We start from the raw sequence: 22,147 nt of genomic DNA on the forward strand, positions 1-22,147 counted from the left end.
ATTTAGGTAATACTTCCTTTTAATTTATTTTTTCTCGGAAGGGCGAGTCCAATTAATATCTAAGGATAAGCCGAGCTTACCTTCTAATGGCTTGGGCAGGAAGTGAGCAGCTGGTTTGGTTTTTTTCACTCGATTCCCTTTCATGGCTTGTCCATCTTTGTTGAGCCCTAGGAACCACGCTCGCCCTGACTCCTGTTGTCTGTACAGCATGGACGAGTAGATCACGTAGTAATTCTCGAACACAGACTCTTTGAACTTGCATTCTGCTGTAAAGAGCTCCTGAAAAGACACACAATCAGCTTGTTAGAATGTTTAGCCAAAAACAAAACCGATGAAGGTCATTTGGTTAGAAGGTTGTTTTTACAAAACAATGCTGCAACGCCGTGGCGGCATCAGGGAGCCTTCGGCTGTTTATAAGGGGTCAGCCTGTGGCACTAATGTGCCGCAAATGTGTCCTAAAAGATTAGGCAATGGTGGCATAAAATGGGTATGGGGGCGGTCTCTGCGCTGTCGCGGACTTCCATTTATCTGGGCATAACTTACTTTTTATTGCGATTGAAGCAGCTATCGTTAAGTTTTTTTTAACAAGACACTCCTAATGGTGTCTGTCCCCCACAGTCTCCGTGCAGTCTCTGGTGATCTGACCTTCAGCTCTAACGAAGAGAAGCTCGTGGAGTGCTGCATTGTTTGGCATGAACTCCCCACATCATCATGACACCTCCCTCTGTTGTGCCAAGGCGTAATCACTGTTTATAAGACAAGCGAGGCGGAACCAAAATTCATGCACGGCACATTTATAAGACACACCTTTGTGGTAATATTACACCAATTTGCCGACACAATGAGTCTTGTAAAAAGGGCTACTGTGACATAAAAGGACAGAAAACCTAAAAATAAAAACATGTCAGATGTCTTTATTTGGAGCTTAAAGGACACCAGAACTATTGACTATCAGTCTAAGTTTGTACCAGATATTCTTTTGGTAAGTATAAAAATCACCAGGTAGAATAAACGTTGTCTGACTGTAATCATCTTCACTGAAATGTTAAGTTTCATGCTGCTCTTGGCAGACATGGGACCATCTTGTTTCACCAATGGACTCATACTTCCTGTAGCTTGTAGTTACACACAGACACCAGGGCACAAGCAACAGGCCAACTATATGTTTTGCCGGAATTGCTAGGAGGCTTTCTAGAACTTTTTGATTTAAAATCAAAAATGCATTTTAATTTTACTGTTATCTTTTATTTTTTTTATTTTTTCCCGTGTCCTGTCTGGCTGTGAAGCAAACAGAATTAATGTCTGAATGCTGGTGACAAGCCTTACAGATTTACTCTCAGGTGGAGCACCAAAGCTTCTGCTTTTAATGTCACGCCTGATACTTAAAACTTTACCGTTATTGTTTTTTGAATGCTTGTAATTCCAACCGGACACGGAGACAGAGGTGAAAGAGAAAGAAAGAGATGGGGGTTGGGGGGTGGGGTCTACAAATAAAAACAATCAATGATGAACAAGAGTCTGCTTCTAGACCTGCAGAAGGAGAAAAAAAGAAAAGAAAAGGGACACACAACAGGAGCAAACTATCACTGCGTCAACCTGATGAAGAAATATAAAATCAACACTGTTTTACTGAACAATCACGATAATAAATCACAGTGCATTAAGAGCCAACCACAGCCTTAAGCCATGTGTTGAACGTGCCCAAGTCCATACTTATGAGAGCACTATGTGAGCACCTGTGTGTGTACACGTGCTTGTTTATGTAAGGTTTATCTATAGGAGCGTCCAATAGAGAGTGTGAGGGGCCACAGATCTGCCCCCAAAAGATGTGTAGGAGACGGAAGGAGCTCCAAGTCTCAGAGATCCAGGAGCTGCCCCAGAGCACAGGGACCCCAGGGAGACTGCGACCAGAAAAGCCCCTGCCCCCCTCGAGAGGCGCAGAGGATTGCCCCAGGGGGCCACAACCAGCAGCCGGCAGAGCCCCGGGGGATATCAGCAGCAAGCTCACAGGCCCTCCCACTAGGAGTTGTATCAACTAGTCGACTAGTCGACTTCACTGCTCTGTAGTGACTTTTAATGCCTTTCATAGACTAGTCGCTGTCACGTGATAATGACCGGCAAGATGCAGTCTTCGGAAAAGACAGCAGGTGACAAGCCCCAGCATGTTTGGAGGTGACGCGCTGTGCCAGAGCGTCGGTATCTGACGCCCGCCGTAAAACGGACATTTGACCGAATTGTGACCTTTACCCTCTTGCAATTTGACCTTCCCCTCACCCCCATCCTAACCTTAACCAGCATGCACATGCAAAGCTCTGATCGTTGACGCGCTCCAGACATCTGCTTCCTGAGCACGGCCACAGTAACATTATCAAATTAGGTGTCGCCACTTCAAAAACTAATTTAACGCGATTGTTCATGTCGGTTAATTTCCTTTTATGTTTTTTCTTTTATTTGTGCCTGATGCGTTTCGCTGCTGTGGAGCGGAGCACAACACCTGTTTTGTCCTCCGGTGACACACCGTACCAGTGCGGCTGGTGCGCGGCGTGCACTCCGCAGTTTTTGCGGTCGGTGGATCTTTTAGAACTGCAGTTCAAAGGTAACTCGTAAGGTGAATATATATGAAGCCAGGTAGCAGTTTTTCTATAGGATTGAGAGGATAAAGGAAGATAATAAACAGAGACAGGACAGAAAAATAGTCAAATAAAAACAAGTTAGTTTTTGTACCTGGTGGTTGCAAAAAACAGACACCATTGAAGGTAATCAGAAGTGAGGAACAGAAAATGAAATACTTATTTTGATGTTTAGAGCAGCAGGAACTCTGAGAGACTGCAGGGGCTTCAGTGAGTTTGCTGCCGCTGCGCAGGGGGAGGGGGGAGAGGGCTGAAACAAGATGCAGAAACTACCGGTGTTAAAAGAGATGCGTTTAACTTAAAAAATGTGGGTGCAATTTTAATTGTCAAAAACTCCAGCGAACCAACCAAGCCCACAATGCACCCCCCCCCCCCACACACACACACACACACACAAACACACACATACACAGACACAGACTAAGTCCCCTACGACCCCTAGTCTCCCTCTGCCTGCTCCAATACAGTGTTGGTGCGTGTTGATGAGGTGTATTCGTGGCTGTGGTGAGCGGGCAGTGCAGGCATCGTCTGGCCTATGCCAGCTGATGCCACCACACCACCCCTCTTCCCCCTACAGCTCTCAGTGTCTAAGTGCAGTTTAAAATTGGAATTGGGCACCGGCACTTGGGATGAGGCTGAAAGATCCCTTTGCCAAATGCCGTTTAATGTGCTCACTCCCAAGGCCCTACGTGTGTGTTTGTGTGGAATGTCGTTGGTGGAAATGTCTAATGTGCAAATAAAATTGGGGGGCAGGCTGCCACAGGAATGCGGAAATGGGGTCCATACCGACACCCCCTGACTTGTCCACCCCCCAAGGTCCTATGTGCATGATTGTGTGATGATGTGAAGGAGCAGGAAGAGAAAAATGTTTGGGGATGGGGAGGAATGGCTGGTTGGACTTAAGCCCTCCAGGGAGCCAGCTCCCCCAATGGCCCCAATAGGCACCTCTGTTGCCAAAATGCCACCCAGGGCATGGAGACCCCAGCCCATCTTGCCAGGGCCCAAAGCAGCAGTATCGCAGATCTCCACGGCGTCTGAGGGAACGAACGCAGCCTCACCCCAGCAGAATATCTACTCCCATCCCTGCATTTGCACAGCTTCCAGAATATATAAGACATAGGACATCCAGGTAAGGTTGGGGCTTCCCCCTCCTGGACATTCCCCTCCCCTGTGATGGGACAGCAGAGGAGCCAAGGTCTACCCGAGGCCCCTGAGCTTGGACCAGGCACTGCCGCATGTTCTCGCCTTCTTTCCGGCAGCATACATGTCAGGACCCGATCCCCAAGGCCCCACCCAGATCCCCACACGGGGCCGGCCACCCCCAATACCCCGAGCCCCCAGACCCCCACCTAGACCTACTCAGAGGCAATGTAGCCGCCAGGCAGCAACCGATGGCCGCCACCAAGACCACCCCCGAGGCAGCCCAAGCACCTCCAGAGGGGGGCAGTAGCCCCCCAGCCCCAGATACCCCCCAGTGAACCCACGGTCAGGGAACATTCGGATACTCCAAACTCAGACCCTCCACCCCATCACCCACATCATCCTGCAGGACAATATCAATGACCCCCCCCCCCCCCCCCCCCCCCCCCCCCCCATCACCGCTATGTGATGGAACCAATCAAAGGAGCCCAAAGGGATTAACTTGAAGTGGAAGCAGAGGCTGTATCAAGTGCAATATGATCTAACAAAATATTTCTATAATGGTTAATGCAAAGAGTATCTCTATTTTTCCAATTTGTGAGGATAGTTTTCTAAGAGATGTATATGGAAGTCAGAACCACGTGAACCAAAGATGTGCTAAAATGACCCTTTACTAGGGTCTGCTTCCTGCACGGTCCCTGCATGTTTTGGATCGTGAACACAGCTGATTTGTTTAATTTAATGATGAATCTCTCCTGTAGACAACAATGAAGGCTGCTGGAGACATTTCAGCTATTAGATTAAGGCATTTAAAAGATGAACGCACAGCAAGGAGATACCTTTTGCTTTTGGTTCTACTAAATGGACAATAGTGTGTGTTAAAAGCAAGCCAAAACCCTCAAGTGTGCCTTTAAAATCTTTATTAAAGGCACTTCTTACTTTTACAAAGAAAAATTGGACTACTCCACACATAACCTAATTTTTAGACAGCCTTGCTTTACCATAACACATGAATGGATGTATAACTAAATTTGACCAATTTGATGTTAATATTAGTGAAAAATTAAGAAAACAAAAATATAAATAGATCTAAAAATATTACTGATACTTTCAGTGACGATGAAGTTGGTTCCAATTTCTTGTTTTCGGATAGAAAAGGGCAGTTCCAACCAATTTTCCACTCTCTGAGCATCTTTAATCTTTTAAACACGGTTTTTAATTAGTAAAACCTTAAGTTAATTTGCGAAAATAACTATTTTATTTTCTTTCACAAATATGGGAATGAAATTGTGTTAAAATGTACAAAACTGTGAAATGTATCTTGTTGGCTGGGTAGTTCTCTGGGTGCTCAGCACTCCCTAAACCTTTCAACCTAGAATTGCCTTAGAGGCTCACGATGCATGTGATGAATGAGAATCATGAGGTCAAAGGAACTGCCTGAGGGGCTCAAAGACAGAATTGTGGCAAGGCTCAGATCTGGTCAAGGTTTCAAAACATCTCTGCTGCACTTCAGGTTCCTAAGAGCACAGTGGCCTCCATAATCCTTAAATGGGTTTGGGATGCCCAGAAACCTTCCTAGAGCAGGCTGCCCAGCCAGACTGAGCTACTGGGGTAGAAAAGCCTTGGTGAGAGAGGTAATAAAGAACCCAAATATCACTGTGGCTGAGCTCCAGAGATGCAATCGTGAGATTGAGAAAGTTTTATCACTGCAGCATTCTCCAGTCAGGGCTTTATGGCAGAGTGGCCTGTCGGAAGCCTCTCCTCAGTGCAAGACACATGAAAGTCAGCATGGAGTTTGCTAAAAGACACCTGAAGGATCCCGAGATGGTGAGAAATAAGTTTCTCTGGTCTGAAGAGAACAAGATTAAACTTTTTGGTCTCAATTCTAAGTGTGGAGAAAATCAGGCACCAATACAGTCCCAACAGTAAAGCATGGCGGTGGCAGCATCATGCTGTGGGGGTATTTTCCAGCTGCAAGGACAGGACGACTGGTTGCTTCTACTAAATACTGAGCAAAGCCAGTGGCCTAGTGGTAGAGTGTCCACCCTGAGACTGGGAGATCAGGGTTCGATTCCTGGTCGGGTCATACCAAAGACTTTGAAAAAATGGGACCCAGTGCCTCCCTGCTTGACACTCAGCATTAAGGGGGTTGGATTGGGGGGTTAAACCACCAAATGGCTCCCGAGCGCAGCTGTGTCTGCAGCTCACCGCTCCCCCAGGGGATGGGTCAAATGCGGAGAACAAATTTCGCACACACACCTGTGTGTGTGACAACTAATGGGACTTTAACTTTAACTTTAAGGGTCTGAACACTTAGTACTGTGTGATATTTCAGTTTTTCTTTTTTATTAATTGCATAAATGTATAAAATTCTGTGCTTTTCTGTCAATATGGGATGCTGTGTACATTAATGAGAAAAAAATCAATTTAATTGATTTTAGCGAAAGAATGTGATATAACAGAGTGGAAAAATGATACTGTATATTGCTTTGCCTGAAAATCTAAATTAAAGGAAACATTTAAGTATGAGTTTAAACAACAAATTGTTACTAGCAAAATCTTACATTTATACATATTTAGGACAAAATACATTAAATAGAAGAGATTAAATAATCTACAACACAGTTGATGAAAACATATCATCAGCCATTAAAGTCAGGAGGGTTGGAGTCTTTTCGACTTACAAATTTCACAAATGTAACATTTTTAAGTATTTTGTCAGAAAATGTCAGTGAATCAAGTGACTAAACTTACTAAAAAGTACATCCATAATTAATTCATTTAATAACATGTTTTACATTTCTTTAAAGTGTCATTTAGCAGCATGTGATGTTATTCATGAGCGCATTTGGACTCAGAACACAGAATGCAATGGTTATCATCTAATTATCTTCTTGGTGAATTAGTCCTGTCAGAGCTTTTCCCCCCAGATGGTATTCAACTGACAGAGGAGCTGAGCAAGAAGAAGCAAAGAGACAACTTGGATGACATTAATGATCCCGGAGAAGCACCCGGCTGTATTCAGAGTGTCCTCTCTATCCTTGCTTGAGGACTTGTGGACATTTCTGAGATGGCATGGATGCATAATGCATAACGACAGCAACAGCTGACATGTCAGAAAACTCCAGAGGAGGAGCGCGCTCAGATCCAGCTGAAAACAGTCAAAGCACTTTGTGCAGGAACTGATGGTTCACAGTGGTGATTTAGTTGCATGCACACAAGTTGTGCCGCCACGATTAGATGATTCGTCACGATGATGTTGACAAACAAAATAGTCAACAATAAGTTGCATGCCATGGTGGACGACAAAGCGGCAAAATTGCCTCTGTAAGCTTTTTGTTACTTGTATTTATAACTGTCGCAACAATAACGATGGCGATTTCATTACCTTTAGCACACGTAAGTCAAGTATTTGCTCTAACGTTACAAACCATAAGGATTTATTGTATCCTGCTATGTTACCGTGTTAAAAAAGCGCTTCTCTTCAACCTCGGCAAGCAAACATTCTGACCGAGACTCATTTGAACTTGTTGGTGACGGACATGAGACCCCTGTTGTTTGATAAGCCATCATCTTGTCTTTATTTTTAGATGGCACACTTCAAACTAGAAGCTAATGATGGGTATATTAGGGCAGCGTGCGCAATACGTGAGCTGCCAGCTGAGCTGAAATATTTTAGTGGCCAATCAAAGCACGTTCTCCGCTCTGGCGGTGGTTTAACAGTCTGTGAAATCACGATCACATTCTTGCTCAGTTTTTGAGAGCTCCTGAAGATAAAATTGAACCATTTCTGCAGGAAGACTGGATAGGAATCCTGTACCTCTTGCAGACAAAAATGCATTTTTGGGTTTTGGGTTCTAACAATTGTGTAAAGTGCAGACTAGAAAAGAAATAAATCTCTTCTTCATAACTGTGAAGGTTAAACTGTCCTCTAGCTACACAGAGAGGCTGGGTGTTAGTGTTTACTGTCCTGGGGAAGAGGGATCCAGAATCGAGACTCCCTGGATGGGGAGGGGAGGGGCCTAATGATGCAACCATCCACCATCCAGGCTTCTGCAATCGCTAGACACACAAGCTAGGATTTGCAGCTAAAACGGAAAAATGCAAATGTGAAGCCAAAAATTGCTTGGTGTGTTTTTCATGAGGCGATAACTATATAACACAGTCAAAAGCTCTAAAAAGTGGATTTTTCATTGGACCTTTGAAATCTAAGTCTTACATGACCACGTCTCATATATTTTGTTTAAAATATTATTTCCTTTGCCAATTAACTTCATCTTTATAGTTGTTTGTGAGTGAATACAAGCAACAGAATGGTTTGTTTGATCATGTTTTGCGGATGAGTGTAAGTGTCCAGCTTTTCCAAGGGAGAGTTTTCATTCATGTAAAAAAATAAAAAAAATAAAACTCTTTTTAAACTTTCAACAACAAATCTGTGAAAGGGATCATTTGTGAAACCAAATAACTTGTGTTCTAATTGAAACTGAGCTATGCAGATGTCAAAACTATTTTAGGCTTCACAAACTGTTTTCAATTACTTAAACAAAAGTTGTCAAATCCTGTGCAGCAGTAGCTTAGTGAACTAGACCAAATTCTTGCTTTGCAAAGTTTGGTCTAGGAACGCTCCATTGGAACCTCTGCAGCCCCTTGCAGCATTCTGGCTGGCCAATCACAGCTCTCTATAGGGCAGAGCTATTCAATTCCAGGCCTTGAGGGCTGGTATCCCGCATGTTTTAGTGGTTTCTCTAGTTCGACACACTAGATTCAGTGGTTGAGTCACCTGCGCAGCAGCTCATCAGGCTCTGCAGAAGCCTGTTAATCACGTGCTGATTGAAATGAAGTGTGTTGAAACAGGGTTAAAATTAAAACGTGCTGGATACCGGCCCTCAAGGCAAGGAATTGAACAGCTCTGCTTTAGGGGTTTCAAACTTAATAGAGCGCTGTGATTGGTCTACAGTGGTGGGCCAATCACAGCACCCTATCCACTTTGTTGACCAATCAGGGCCCTCTATTTGTCTGGTGGGCGAAATAATGCGACGGAGTGGAACAAGATGGCGACAGCTTGTTGGAAATGGCTATTACATCAATTTTAGACTATTTGGACTTAGACTTCATAAAATTCAGGAGTAGATAGATGTATTTAAGTCCCTTTTTTTAGAAAAAGGATGTATTTTCACCTTCTTCAACAGCGGACCACCTCGTTTACCGACATCTGTTGCCACGAGTACTTCACATTGGTCGTTGTCCAGTAGCATGTGGAGATCGTTTGAAAGACAACTGTAGAACCCGCCCCACGATCAGAACCGTTAATCGAGTGTTGCCAGGCTAGTCCAGCAGCTCTAAAGGAGCACATCAGTTTAATGGCGGACCAGGTTCAGAACAGCATTACTTATGTACCAGCTATAAAACAGTCCTGAGTAGAAGTAAGCTGGTGCCAAAGCTGTAATTGTAGCTAATCAAATGCCTTCACATACGTTTGTGTTTATGGAGGCTGGACGAGCGGAGGTGGTTTGTTTGCAGAGTGAGACGGCCACTGTAATCAGCTGCATTTGTAGCTCGGAGCGAAGGCAGCTGACGTCAGATGCATTGTTTGCTGATTGTATTTTAAGTGTGTCAGTGGCATGTTGAATGCTTTTATTGTGCTCTTTGTCTTTCCACAAAGCATTTCCTTAAGTAATGTCTCCTCATTTTATCACACGGATGAAAGCAAGCCAATGTCTGAGCAGTCACAGCCAAATTAAATACCTCATATTGAGCAAATCATAAAGAAATAAAACACAAAATTGTGGGCAACAGTCACCAGCAACAATTATTTGTTGTAAAATGTATTTAAACTGCACTTTTATGGTTTATTGCTACCAAATCACCCCAGGAAACCTGAGAAAGAAGATGAATATGAGGCAAAGCAAAAGTGATTAAAATAACAAAAGACAGGAGATCTGGTGAGTTAAAATGTATTTAAAGGAAATAACGGTGAAAAGACAGCATGGAAAGTGGTAAAGGTTAGCCTAGTGAACTAGATCAGGGATTCCCAAATTGAGGGTCGAGAAAGGGGGTCCCCACAAAATTACAGGGGGTCCCCAAGATTTTGTCTTTGCTGAGATTGGGAGGTTAGCAAGAATTTATTTGTAAAAATTACATTTATAAACTCCCAATAACACACCCTACAGTATAATCAGAACTCCATTTATAATTTACAACTCTTTGTGTCTTTATAAAGATGGTAAAGGATCACATTTAATGTGTGCACGCATGTAGGAGTTTTGGTTGGGGTCCTGGCTTGTCTTGGATATGAGCAAGGGGACCTGGCCATGGAACGCCTTGGGATTCTCCCAGAGGAGCTGGCCCAAGTGGTTGGGGAGAGGGAAGTCTGGGCCCCTCGACTAAAGCCTGATTCATGCTTCTGCGTCTGCGTCAGTGCGGAGACACGCAACGCCATTATCCGTCCTTGCGGGCCTGCTGGAGAGTCCCGCAAGGATGTACAGAGTCAAGCTCTCTTTTCTAAGCATCCATCCATCGAGACGGAGAACGTAAGCTTGTGAATGGTAAGGGCACCGTTGTCGTCTACCCCGCCGCCATTGCACCTTCAAAAACATAAAGAGAGCCGAGAATAACTGGTGGCAAACACGGAGAAGCTTGAATACCTCGCGACAAAACTCTAAAAATATGAACGTTTAATTCCCCCGTGACTGGAGGAGTGAAAAGATACACAGCAAAACTTTTATTTGTGGACAGAAATGACAGGAAACGTGGGTTTAGAGGTGGCGAGCGCATGAAGAGGTGGAGGAGAATGAGAGACAAATTTGTCCGTGTTAAAAAGTCTCTAATATACAAAAAAACACAATATAAACACACTATCTTGGACCGCATACATGACAGGACACCACAGAACAGCGCTACGCCCTCTGTTGTCCTGGCGGGGAATTGCTTTGCAACACTCCCCAGGAGACAGAGAAGTATGAGGGCAAAATGTCTCCGTCCATGCGTGCGTGTCTCTCCCTGTTGGAGCTGACGCATGAATCAGGCTTTAGGCTGCTGCCCCCGTAACCCGACTCCAGATAACCGGATGAAAATGGATGGACAAATAACAGATTTATATGTAAGAAGTTTAAATAGAGTTCTGTGCTGTTTGAATGTATAAACTGAACGCCAAGAGAAATCACTAGTCTGATTTTTTTCTTGAATAAAATAAATATGTCAGGCAGGAGCGTCTCAGGATCTGTCTGAGATCTGTCTCGGTGAGACAGATGATAGCAATCCAAAGTGCTTGTTATGTGTGATCTGACAATTGATCAACCATTGCTTGAAAATTAAATACAGCTTAGCCGGTTAATTGCTCTGATCATAAGACACGTAAACGGCAGCACGCAAAAATCACAAGGCAACATTCTATGTGATGTTTACTTGTTGCTATGAGTAATAAGACAGAAAAAGCCACGCCAAAATAAGTTTAAGCCCACTAAGAATCGTAATAAAAGCATTTAAAATAAATACCATGCACAGCTGAGGAAACGTTGGTTTAAGTACCTGATATGAAGTGGTCGCTGCATAAGCGAAAACCTTTACTCTCGGGATCCCACAGTATCATTTTAGCCCGGTCACTAGCGCGTTTTATTACAATGATCCAACGTTTGCGGCATTCCGGATCTCGGGGAATCCTGTAGATGGCTCATTCCCTATGTCGTCCGCGTCTGTTCTGCATCCTGAGGCACAACAGGAATCTACCATATTTCCTGTCTGATTGAATTTTCTGACAATAACAAATAGCCCAGGCTTCTGACTGCCAAGATGGCGCAGTTTCGATTTGAACTGTTGCATGCCGGGAGAAGTGACGTCAACTCCCGGAGCTCTATTGGAACCTGGCAGCATTCTGGCTGGCCAATCAAAGCTCTCTATAGGTGTTTTAAACCGAATGATCACTGTGATTGGCCCACAAAGTGGATAGAGCACTGTAATTGGCCCACCATTGTAGTCCAATCACAGTGCTCTATCCTCCTTGTGGGCCAATCAAGTTCCTCTATTCGTCTGGTGGGCAGGATGATGTAACAGAGTGGAACAAGATGGCGACAGCTTATTTGAAGTGGCTTTTACATCAATTTTGGACTATTTTAACTTTATTAGAATCAGGAGCAGATAGGTGTGATTCAGTCCTTTGTTTAGAAAATGGGTGTATTTTTGTCTTCCTCAACAGCGGACTGCCTCGTTTACTGAAATCCATTGTGGTGAGTACATCTGTTTGTTCATTGTCCACTAGCATGCGGAGATCATTTGAAAGACAATGTTATAGGGAGCCTAAGTCACTTCTGCACCATGGGTCCCCGGAAGAATGAAAAAATGAATGCAAGTCAACGGGTTAAAAATGCTATTCTCCTCTCCACTAAGTAGTTGCTACTTAGCAAATGACAAGATTTATGATGGTTCTTTCCAACTGTGGGCAGTTTGCTGAACTTACAGCCCTTTTCCCTCTGTTTCTCCGTGTCTGGTACGATGACGTCACTTTCGTGAAGCGCATTTGTAGTCTTGAACTTATTTTCACACAAAACCTAAAATATCACAAATATCATTCCCCCAGTTCAAAAATAAGTCAAGTCCAAGTCCTTCACTTTGAATTTTCAAGTCATATTCAAGTCACCTTTCCAACTTCAATTTAATAACAATGATAATAAATAAAGTCCAGAAATAAATCTTCTTAAAGCTTCATTTATTTGCTCAAACAAGCAGAAAGTGCAACTGAAATAGATTATAAACAAAGTGCTGCTGCATTTAGCAGCACAAAATCACACCCAGAACCAAGAATGATTTATGATTTTTGTCCATGTCGTGCAACTTTTGTGCTAAAATATCAAATGCTCAAGTCATCATCAAGTCAACACATGCAAGTCTGAGTCAAGTCAGAAGTCATTAAAATAATGACTCGAGTCCACGTCATGTGACTTGAGTCCACACCTCTGCCAAATAGTTCCTGAGCGCAGCCACAGCTGCAGCTAACCGCTTCCCACGGAGATGGGTCAAATGCGGAAATGTAATTTTATCAGTGTGTGATGATGACTAAGGGACTTTAACGTTAAAAGCTTTCAAGCAGGTCTTTATGTGTAAAAACGGCACAATGCTTCACTTTTAAATCTAATTTGCAGCCCTTCTAAAACAGATTTGTTGACTTTAGAGTTTTTTCTGTTCTCGTTTTTTTGAAGAAAAGCAAAGAAACAACATCAGATCAGAGGCAAATGTGTTTCCTTCTAAGACAAAAACTACTTTTTCTACAACTTCATTTTTTACCTCTTCATATCCTTGTTTTTGCCTTATTTACATCCTTTAATAATATTTTGCTGCTACATAAAGGCTTGTAATGTAGACTATAAAACTATTAAATTCAAACAGTCCTCCCACCTTTGCACACATGAAAGATTCTAATATTTTGGGAAAATAGGGGTGACACTGAAGAAGGACAAAAAGGAGGAGACTGAGAACTGCACACACTTTCACACCAGTGGAAAATCGAATCATTTTTGAGGCACCAAACGGTTGATTTTCTACTCGCTCGATGTCCCCTCGCCTGGTGCTCCACATCAGTGGCTCCTTTAGCATGTGATTGGCCACACTCTGAATGGGGAGGCCATAATTGACCTTGGCCACAGACAGCGTGAGGGCCAAAAGTACTCAGCCCTACATAATCAGCAAAGCAAATAGAAAGGGACAAAAATACTGAACAGTCACGGCAAACCAGAAACAATTGATTCTGTGGGAAACAAAATAAAAAAATATAAATAAAATTAAATGGAACAACTTTTACAATGAAAAGAGTCTGACAGGGTGTAATAAATGCATCCTAGATGATAACAGAACAAATGGTAAGAAATAAAATGAAAAAAATGAAGTGTGGAGGTTTAATGAACAATGATTAACAAAACTATAAAACAGTGAAATAATAAAAATGTGCTTCACAAACAGAGCTCTAAAAGTGAGAATTAAAAAAAGCAAAACAGCAGTGCTTATAAATGAAGACAACCTAAAAGCAGGTGAGCCAAGGTTTATAAGTGGGTGCTTATTATGCTTATTAATATGCAAAGTGATGCTCACAACCCCACTGTGGAACCAAGAAATTGTTTATTAATGCTGCCAGCATAAAACCTGTTAATCCAGAGAAAAAGGTCAACCTCCAGAAAGCTGAGCGACATTGACATTGCCACGCCGCTCTCATCTGTATAGAAGTCACGTAGACAGTGTGGGCAGACAATGGGAGCTTCAGCAGACCTGTCTGATTATTAAACTCAGATGAGGAAGAAGAGTGAGGGGCCAGATGAAAAGGACAGCCTGTAAACAACTAAACTAGGCACCCCGCAGAAGGGCACACCTTTTAAGTTGTCTTTAAAAGGAAAATGTAAATAACAACTTCCTATAGTCTATATGGCATGGTTATAGTCAGATGTGCACAAATGGAAAAGACAAAACAGGATTTGAGTCCAGGAAAAGGCTATTTTTAATTCATACGTGCGCTTTTATTTTTATTTCTTTTATGAAAGAAACATTCTTGAGAAACTTGAGATTTGAGTTTGGCAGACTGAAGACAAGCCGGCAGGAGACAAAATGAGATGAAGGGCACAGCCTGAAGATTACAAAGTTAAAGTGCATTTCAGAAAATTGCATCTCCTGTGTAACGTTTCTGTTTCTTAGGGTGGGGGACAGCACAAGACTTGTAACACCAAGACAAACATTACACAGATTAAAGAGACATTTCAGCCCTTTTGTGTGATATATATATATATATATATATATATATATATATATATATATATATATATATATATGCATTCTCACTCCCTGCGCGTCAAAAACAAACGCTTGGTCAGCCACCCTCTGCGTCAGACCCCAGACGCCAAAAGTGCCCTTTTTCGTCACTTATGTGCGAAAAGGGGTTTTTCCCTTTTCTAACTGCAGATCCCAATGCAGCGTAAAACTGACGTGATGAGATATCCGCTGATGCGGCACCGAACCAGCTCATTTAACCGCACCTAAACCTTAACGTTTCACTATTTATAACCTTCCCCTCTCCCTCATCCTAACCGTAACCCTCTTGCTACCTAAAACGTTACTCTCACTGTGATCAAGCGTCTGTTTCCCATGCATTCTGACTGTGAATTTTCGTATTTGCCGCCCACGGGGAACGTTAGAACATACCATCTGGCGAGGGGGAGGTTACAAATACCCTCTGCTTTTAACGTCCACCTTGGTAGTTGAAACCTTCCCCTCACGTTGCCTCGGTCCAAACCCGACCAATGACGAGGCGGCTCCCGCCGTTCACAGAGCGACCGACACATCACTAACGTGTTAGCTAGCAAGATGGTTAAGGTTAGGATAGGAGTGAGGGGAAGGTTAAATAACAAGAGGACAAGGTTAGGGTGAGGTACAATGAGCATGTTCGGTGCCCCGGCTGCAGACATCCCATTGCGTCAGTTTTACATTGCATTAGGATCTGCAGTAAGAAAAGGGGAAAAAAACCTTTTCGCACATAAGTAACGAAAAAGGGCACTTTTGGCATCAGGGGTCTGAGGCGGAGGGTGGCTCACCAAGCGTTTGTTTTTGACGCGCTGGGAGTGAGAATGTGTTGATCTCCAAGGACCGTGTGAAGCAGAACTTTCTGAATGAATCACTATAAAAAAAGAAACTATGGTTTAAAGGTTTATGAAACCATTAAACCATCTGTTGTTACATTTTTGTTGAATAATTCTGTTTTACAATGTCATCAAAAATAAAACAAAGTAAAGACACCACAGTTTAATTAAATATTTATTCATTTAATGACATGTATTCAAGTATTTGCAGTGTTTGGAGGTCACACCTTCTCTAACTGCCTTTAAGCCAATACTCAGGGTGAAATATTGTTATTTAAGGTTACATTAACTCTGAAATATGGCCTTTTGTAATTTATGAAGGGGAAATTTAAATTTAGAACACACACAAAAAAAACATTTTGTATTTCAGTTAGTGGGATTAAATTATGGAATAGTTTTAGAGGAGATGGTCAGGGAATGTCCAGATTTTAGACAGTTTGGGGGAAAAAAACAAAGAAATTATTTTTACCTCTCATTAAAAGATGGGGACTCATGCTTGTGAGAGAGTGAAAAAACTTGTGAATTTTTGTAAAAATTGATTGGAAACTAAATACATTTATTACAGTGAATATTAAAAAGGGGTAAGTCACTATAAGTTTTCTACTTCATCCCATTCCTTTTCGGTTTGTAAATCGATTCCCTCGAAGAATGATCTCTTGTGTTTTATTTAAATGATTGATTTGCTTTTTTCTCTTTTATTTATTCAAAATTTTAAATGTATTGTTCTTTTATTTAATTTTCAGATGTTGAAAACTAACTAACTAACTAACTAACTAACTAACTAACTAACTAACTAACTAACTAACTAACTAAGTAACTAACTACATCCTCCTCCATGCCATACTTGTTGAGTTTTTAAGAGGAACCATCGCAATAACAGTAATCAGCACCAGATGCATTTACTCTTTCAATAAAGACTCCCTGAAGACGTGGACCCATTAACACAGAACCAGAACAGCCCCCCTGGCTCATTACAAACACATTTCTCCCTAACACACCAAAAAGGAAAAGAGCTATTCTCTCTTGGTTGTCACCAATTTTGCAAGCACAGGAGTCAATTTAGGCAAATGACAAATTAAAGGAATGCATGTGTTTAATATTTGTGATTCATTTAAAAATGATTAAACTAAAAATGTAGAAATGGATTCTTGAACCACGTGGCAAGTTGCTGCAAAGACAGTCAAGCGTAGAGGGGAAAAAAGAGCACTGTAGGAAAGCCTGTAAGCAAACACAAGTGTCACTCTCACCCCTTTTGGATCATCAGAGTGTCAAGTGTGTGTTTTACTCCCCTCTGCTGCAGCTGATCAATAAACTAATGGCAGATTTGTGCCAAGCCAGCCAGATTCTTCTTACATTGGACATTCAACTCTCGTAAAGCAAGCGGCAGTCGTCTCCGTGCAGCAAGCTCGAGACTGCATACTGACACGTTTCACACACATTGAGCACACTCATGCAAGTCTAATCTCAAATGAAAACCAGTTACTTATTAAGCAGAAATACAGTGTGAATATATTAAAAAAGTGTGTGAGATCTGTACAAGGAGGACTGGAACTTCTTATTTCTCTCCCATTCTGCCTCTATGATGTTTGTGTGAACAGAAGCTTTCTTGATCGTTTCTATGAAGACGTGTGTGTGTGTGTGTGTGTGTGTGTGTGTGTGTGTGTGTGTGTATCCATTCCTTGTGAGCCTATCTTTCTTAATGTTTTATGCATTAATCTCTTCTTTCAGATGGCATTTTTGGAACACAATGTGGAGTTTGAGGATGAGACCTTCTAACATAAGGGCTTTGTTTGTTGTGTTTGATGCAGTTTCTACAGGTCTATGTGTCCGTGTAATCATTGGAGTCAACCTTGTCTTTCTCCTTGCAAATTAACTGATCAACCACTGGATGGATTTTCACAAAATACTCAAAAAATATTTGTTGGATTAACAACTAATTACTTTTAGAATCAATAGAGAATGGATGGATGGATGGATGGATGGATGGATGGATGGATGGATGGATGGATGGATGGAGTCAATTCCATTCAAGATTTCTGCCACAGCCAATTGACCTTAGAAAACACAAAACAACTATAATTCTGTCAATTTTACATAATAAAAAAAAGTTGGTGTTGAAATAAATGAAAGCATCGCATCACACTCTAAGCCAGCACTGTGCAGTCCTGTTGCGTGGGGGCTAATGTCCTGGATGTCTTAGTGTCTGCTCCGATACACCAGATTTGAATGAGTGATTACCGGATTCTTGCAGAACTTGACGGCACGCTGAACAGGTAATTCAGCCATTTAATCAGGTGTGATGGAGCAAAAAACCAAAAAAATACGCAGAAAGGTGGCCATGGCGAGCAGTGTTGAACACCATTCCTCTGAGCCTTACACAATAGGTGAAATCTTTATTCAACGTTTAGACATCAACCGTTGGAGTCAGACCTGTTTGCCTATTTTGAAATATCTCTGGGACAAGATTGATTTTATTGAAACTTTCAGAAAGTCTTTGTTGGGTGTATATCTACAGCTGATTAACTTTTGTGGTCAATCCAGTTCAAGATGGCTTCTGTAGCCAACTAATGTGAAGAACTTGGCCAATTTTACAAAAAATGAGCCACAATTTTGTATGATAGCTGAAAGTCTTTTACAAACTATACTCCAAGTGCACGCAACTTCCATTCTGTGTTATTTTATAATGCTAAAATAAATGGCAAACATTTAATAATTTGTCAAAACGAGATGATTTTGGTTTTGAACTGTATTTATGTGAGAAATGCCAGACCTTTATAGTTGTTTCTGGATGCTAATCTTTCATATTATAGAATGTGTTTCATTATATTCTCCAAAATACAGTGGATTATTTTTATAGCCAGATAATCATATCAAAAGGCTAAAACAAACTACTCTAATGCACCCGAAAGACTGTAAATAATGTCTCTGAAGAACACAAATATAGGAAGTTACTAGCTTTGTCTAGCCAAAATTAAGTCACCACTTAGACTTATGTTTTTGGCATATGATCAGGTCTAGGTTCAACATTATTTTATGAGTCCAAACAATGAGGAATCCTCAAGCTCAGATTGTTACAGAGTAGTCCTGGGAGTCCGGATCAGCTAGCTTTTAAACACAAACACAGAACTCTCACTCCTCTCATTGGCTATCATCCCTAAGCCACGTCTACCTTCCATTTACCAAAGGAAACAAGAGAGTGCTAACCACTAGTGGCTGCTTTCTATGTCTTTTGCTGTCCGTGACTTGAAATAGTGTTTTTCTTTTTGGGACTCTGGCATTTGTTCTAAAATTGAAGTGGTAGCAGCCGACTGTTTCTCTTTCTCACGCTGATGGTGTTCTGTTGCAAAATCTGTGAGTGCGTAATGAGTGGAGGACCCAGGTAAACGCAGAAGTGTGGCGGTCAAGTGAATGAGGTCCAGTGCATGAGAACCGCTTCGTTATTTATTTTTTAATCTCTGCTAGGGATGTAAGAAAATATCGACATGGCAATATATTGTGATAGTTTTTCCTGCAATATTATATCGATATTCAAAAGCTGTGTATGTAATTTTTGGAAGAACTTACATGTAAAATTGTGTGTATTTTCTTTTCTTTTGGTGCAATTCAAACATAGACCACTAGTTGGCAGCAGTGTGCAATGGGTTTTGTTTCTACCTTTCAAATGTAAACCCCTCTATTATGGTTTAGATTCCTCATGTTAAACATGTTACGTATCAGTTTGGACTGTTTATTGAATTCTCCTGTATTATATTCAGTCTGAAAATAGCTACTATCATCTGAGTGAATGTATCGCAATATATCGTGATATATCATATTGTCTTCCTTGTATTGTGTAATGTATCATATCGCCATAATTTCACCAATGCACATCCCTTATCTCTACAATATACATATTGCCATAGTATATTAGAATGTTTCTAAAAGCCATGAAAAAATGTTTCAAGCTAGTTTGGTATTGCGCTTTGGGCTTCCTGACAGGGTTGCGGAAGGCGCTTTATAAATAAAGCTTTGATTGATTGATTGATTGATTGATTGATTGTATTTAATTGTAGCTTATTGCATTTTTGAGACTATTGAGGATGTGCTGGAGAAGGTTTAGATGTTGGTTACAATTTAATCTTGTAATCCTGCAGACACTTATCAGCACATTGCATGTGTGCCATAATCAAAGCTAGAGGATGTTCAGCAAGACTGTGTGACTGTTTTGGTGGCAACTTTTTTTATCGGCCAAGCACTGTGCAACTCTTGTTATGTACTTATACTAATACAGAAGTTGCACAAGGCTATGGCCGTGTTATCAGTAAAATCTGTCATGTTTAACATTGTCAATGGAATATAAATGACTCCTGCCTTCAAAGATGACTCCGCATCACATCACAGGATCATCTGATGGGCCATAGATGTCCTGCTCTACTGAGCTATGAAATACATTTTCCTAGCTGTCATCAAGATTTTAGCACAGCTCACCTATGGTGTTGTCCCACGAGTAAGATCTGAAGCGTGCTTGCAGCAACGAATTGTCATTAAAACTACAGATAAATCCCTCATCCGGCTGACAGATAAAGGGTTCTATTTTCGCAGAGGCAGGAGTGAAAAACAGGTGCTGTTTAGTGTGGCACACCTGCATTGTTTGTCCTTTCATCTTTACTGATACCTTGCACTGCGAGGGGGTGGAAAGGCACAGCGGAGGTTATGCAGATATAGAATGCTGTGCAGTGTAATTTTGGAGCCAGGTTTAGTGTTAAATTGAGCTGGAGGACTCGCTCTTATCACAAATGCAGGCACACTCAGTTTTTTTCGTGGTTTAACAGGTTCGCAACTTGACTGATTCAGAAAAGGCCAATAGCTCAACAAGGGTTTTGTAAAGCGTCAGGGATTATCATAAGATTAAGCCAAGGTTTATGCACAGTAAATATTGCTCCTTCATTTAATTTAACATTAATATTAATAAAGATACTTTCATACTAAAGCGCCATTACAACATATACATAAAACATGAAATACAACATTTTTTGAAGTTGCTTTGAAATGCATACAAGTGTTTATCTTGTAATGGCTGAGTCATTATGGCTTAGGGTTGTCACGGTGTGAAAATGTAACCTCACGGTTATTGTGACCTAAATTATCACGGTTTTCGGTATTATCGCGGTATTTTTTTAAACGTGCTACATTTTCAGACAACTAAATAAACACTGTGCATCAGGAAAATATTGTCCTCAGTTTATGTCAAAATTTTGCATAAAATGTGTTATTTTGTAATTATGTAGTTTATTTGTTTACATTTTTCTCATTTAGTCTTTAAAATACCAATATTTGCCCATAACTTCTTATTTTATGTCTGTTTGATGTCATCATTTTAAAAATATTAGATCAGATGATACTCAGTACTCAAGTAGCCTTCTAATCAGATACTTTTTTACCCTTACTTGAGTAATAAACCCTATATCAGGAAAATATTGTCCTCGGTTTGTGTCCTTCCAGTGAGCTTTGTAGATGTGGGAAAATGTCATCAGGCAGTAATCATTGATAAATTCATAATTATTCTCAGAGAGAGAACAACTCTTATCTGCCCCTGGGAGCCCCGTAATGCATAGCGACATTTCAACATGGCGGTGTCCGCGACATGGTTTATATGCAGGTAGCGGCGCTGCGGCTGCTTTATATAGCGACTCGTTGCATTCTCCCTCAACCCAAATCCTCGAATCACGCATTTTAGCTAAAACGCTAACGTTAACTTGCCTTGCGTTGACTGTAGAGTTGTGGGTGATGGTCACGCAGATGTGTCATGAGATTTGAAGCGTTGCTGTCTTTCACACAAGGGCGTCAGTTTGTTGACAGAATTGCTGGGGACAATAACCATACACTTGAGTGGGGCTTAAAAATTGCTGGGGACAATAAAGTAGGCTAGCACAGGGGTCGGCAACCTGCGGCTCTGGAGCCGCATGCGGCTCCTCCATCCATCTGATGCAGCTCTCTGTGCTTATAAAATAATGACTGGATATTTAAATAAAATGCTTTATATTTTACTGCATTAATTTTACATCTGTATGCCAATTCTAAATGTAAAGATTGTCTGCGTAAACCTGAACAGGTCCAACCCGGTCTTACTGTGAGACCGGGTTGACGCATCACGCTTGTGCGTAATCATGCGCTTCTGAGCTGCTTTCCGACCTTCCCCACCTACAAAGTTTAATTACAACAATCAAATGTGACAGAGCCTGGATTTGTATTCTGAACAGTCTAAACATGTTTTAAAAAGAAACGTATGACAAAAGTGGCACCTGCTCAGTAAAATATTATTGAAGGCAGAGACGGGCTACAGCTTCTGGATCCACTTTATTTAATCGTTTTATTGATTATATTTTTATGAAAGATAACTTTGACGTACACGAGCGACCAGGCGCGTTGCAAGCTTTTCAAAAGTGTGGGGGATGTTGTATGTGCCTAAAATAATTATGTTATTCATCTTGTTAGTTTAATTTCCATAATAGCGGAGCAGGTGCGAATTTTAGACGCGTCACGCACGTCTCCGTTTTAAACATGTTTAAACTGTTCAGAATACAAATCCAGACTCTGTCTCGTTAGATTGGTGCAACTAAAGTTTGTACTGAATGAAACTTTACATTAAACCATGTTGAAAAGAAAAGGATCCGATTAAATCGTTTCCCCCTTACAGTCACGGACTACAGTGCAGTGCGCGTGGCTCTGGGGTTAATCAGGTTTAGTTGTTTCTCTTTGCAACAATCTTCACAGGAAGGCAAAAGAGTT

General features: G+C 41.4%; 1 protein-coding gene across 3 annotated transcripts in view; it reads right to left on the reverse strand.

Moving 5' to 3' along the window:
• Nucleotides 1-22,147, reverse strand: part of fgf14 (fibroblast growth factor 14) — a 192,653-nt gene that overhangs the window by 3,646 nt on the left and 166,860 nt on the right. For all 3 annotated transcript variants that reach the window (XM_054746712.2, XM_070544055.1, XM_015965980.3), the window contains exon 4: nucleotides 81-279. In XM_054746712.2, coding sequence (XP_054602687.1) covers nucleotides 81-279 — 199 coding nt within the window. The remainder of the gene's footprint in view (nucleotides 1-80; nucleotides 280-22,147) is intronic.

The sequence above is a fragment of the Nothobranchius furzeri genome, chromosome 14 (genome assembly GCF_043380555.1).
Source record: "Nothobranchius furzeri strain GRZ-AD chromosome 14, NfurGRZ-RIMD1, whole genome shotgun sequence".
NCBI lineage: Eukaryota > Metazoa > Chordata > Actinopteri > Cyprinodontiformes > Nothobranchiidae > Nothobranchius > Nothobranchius furzeri.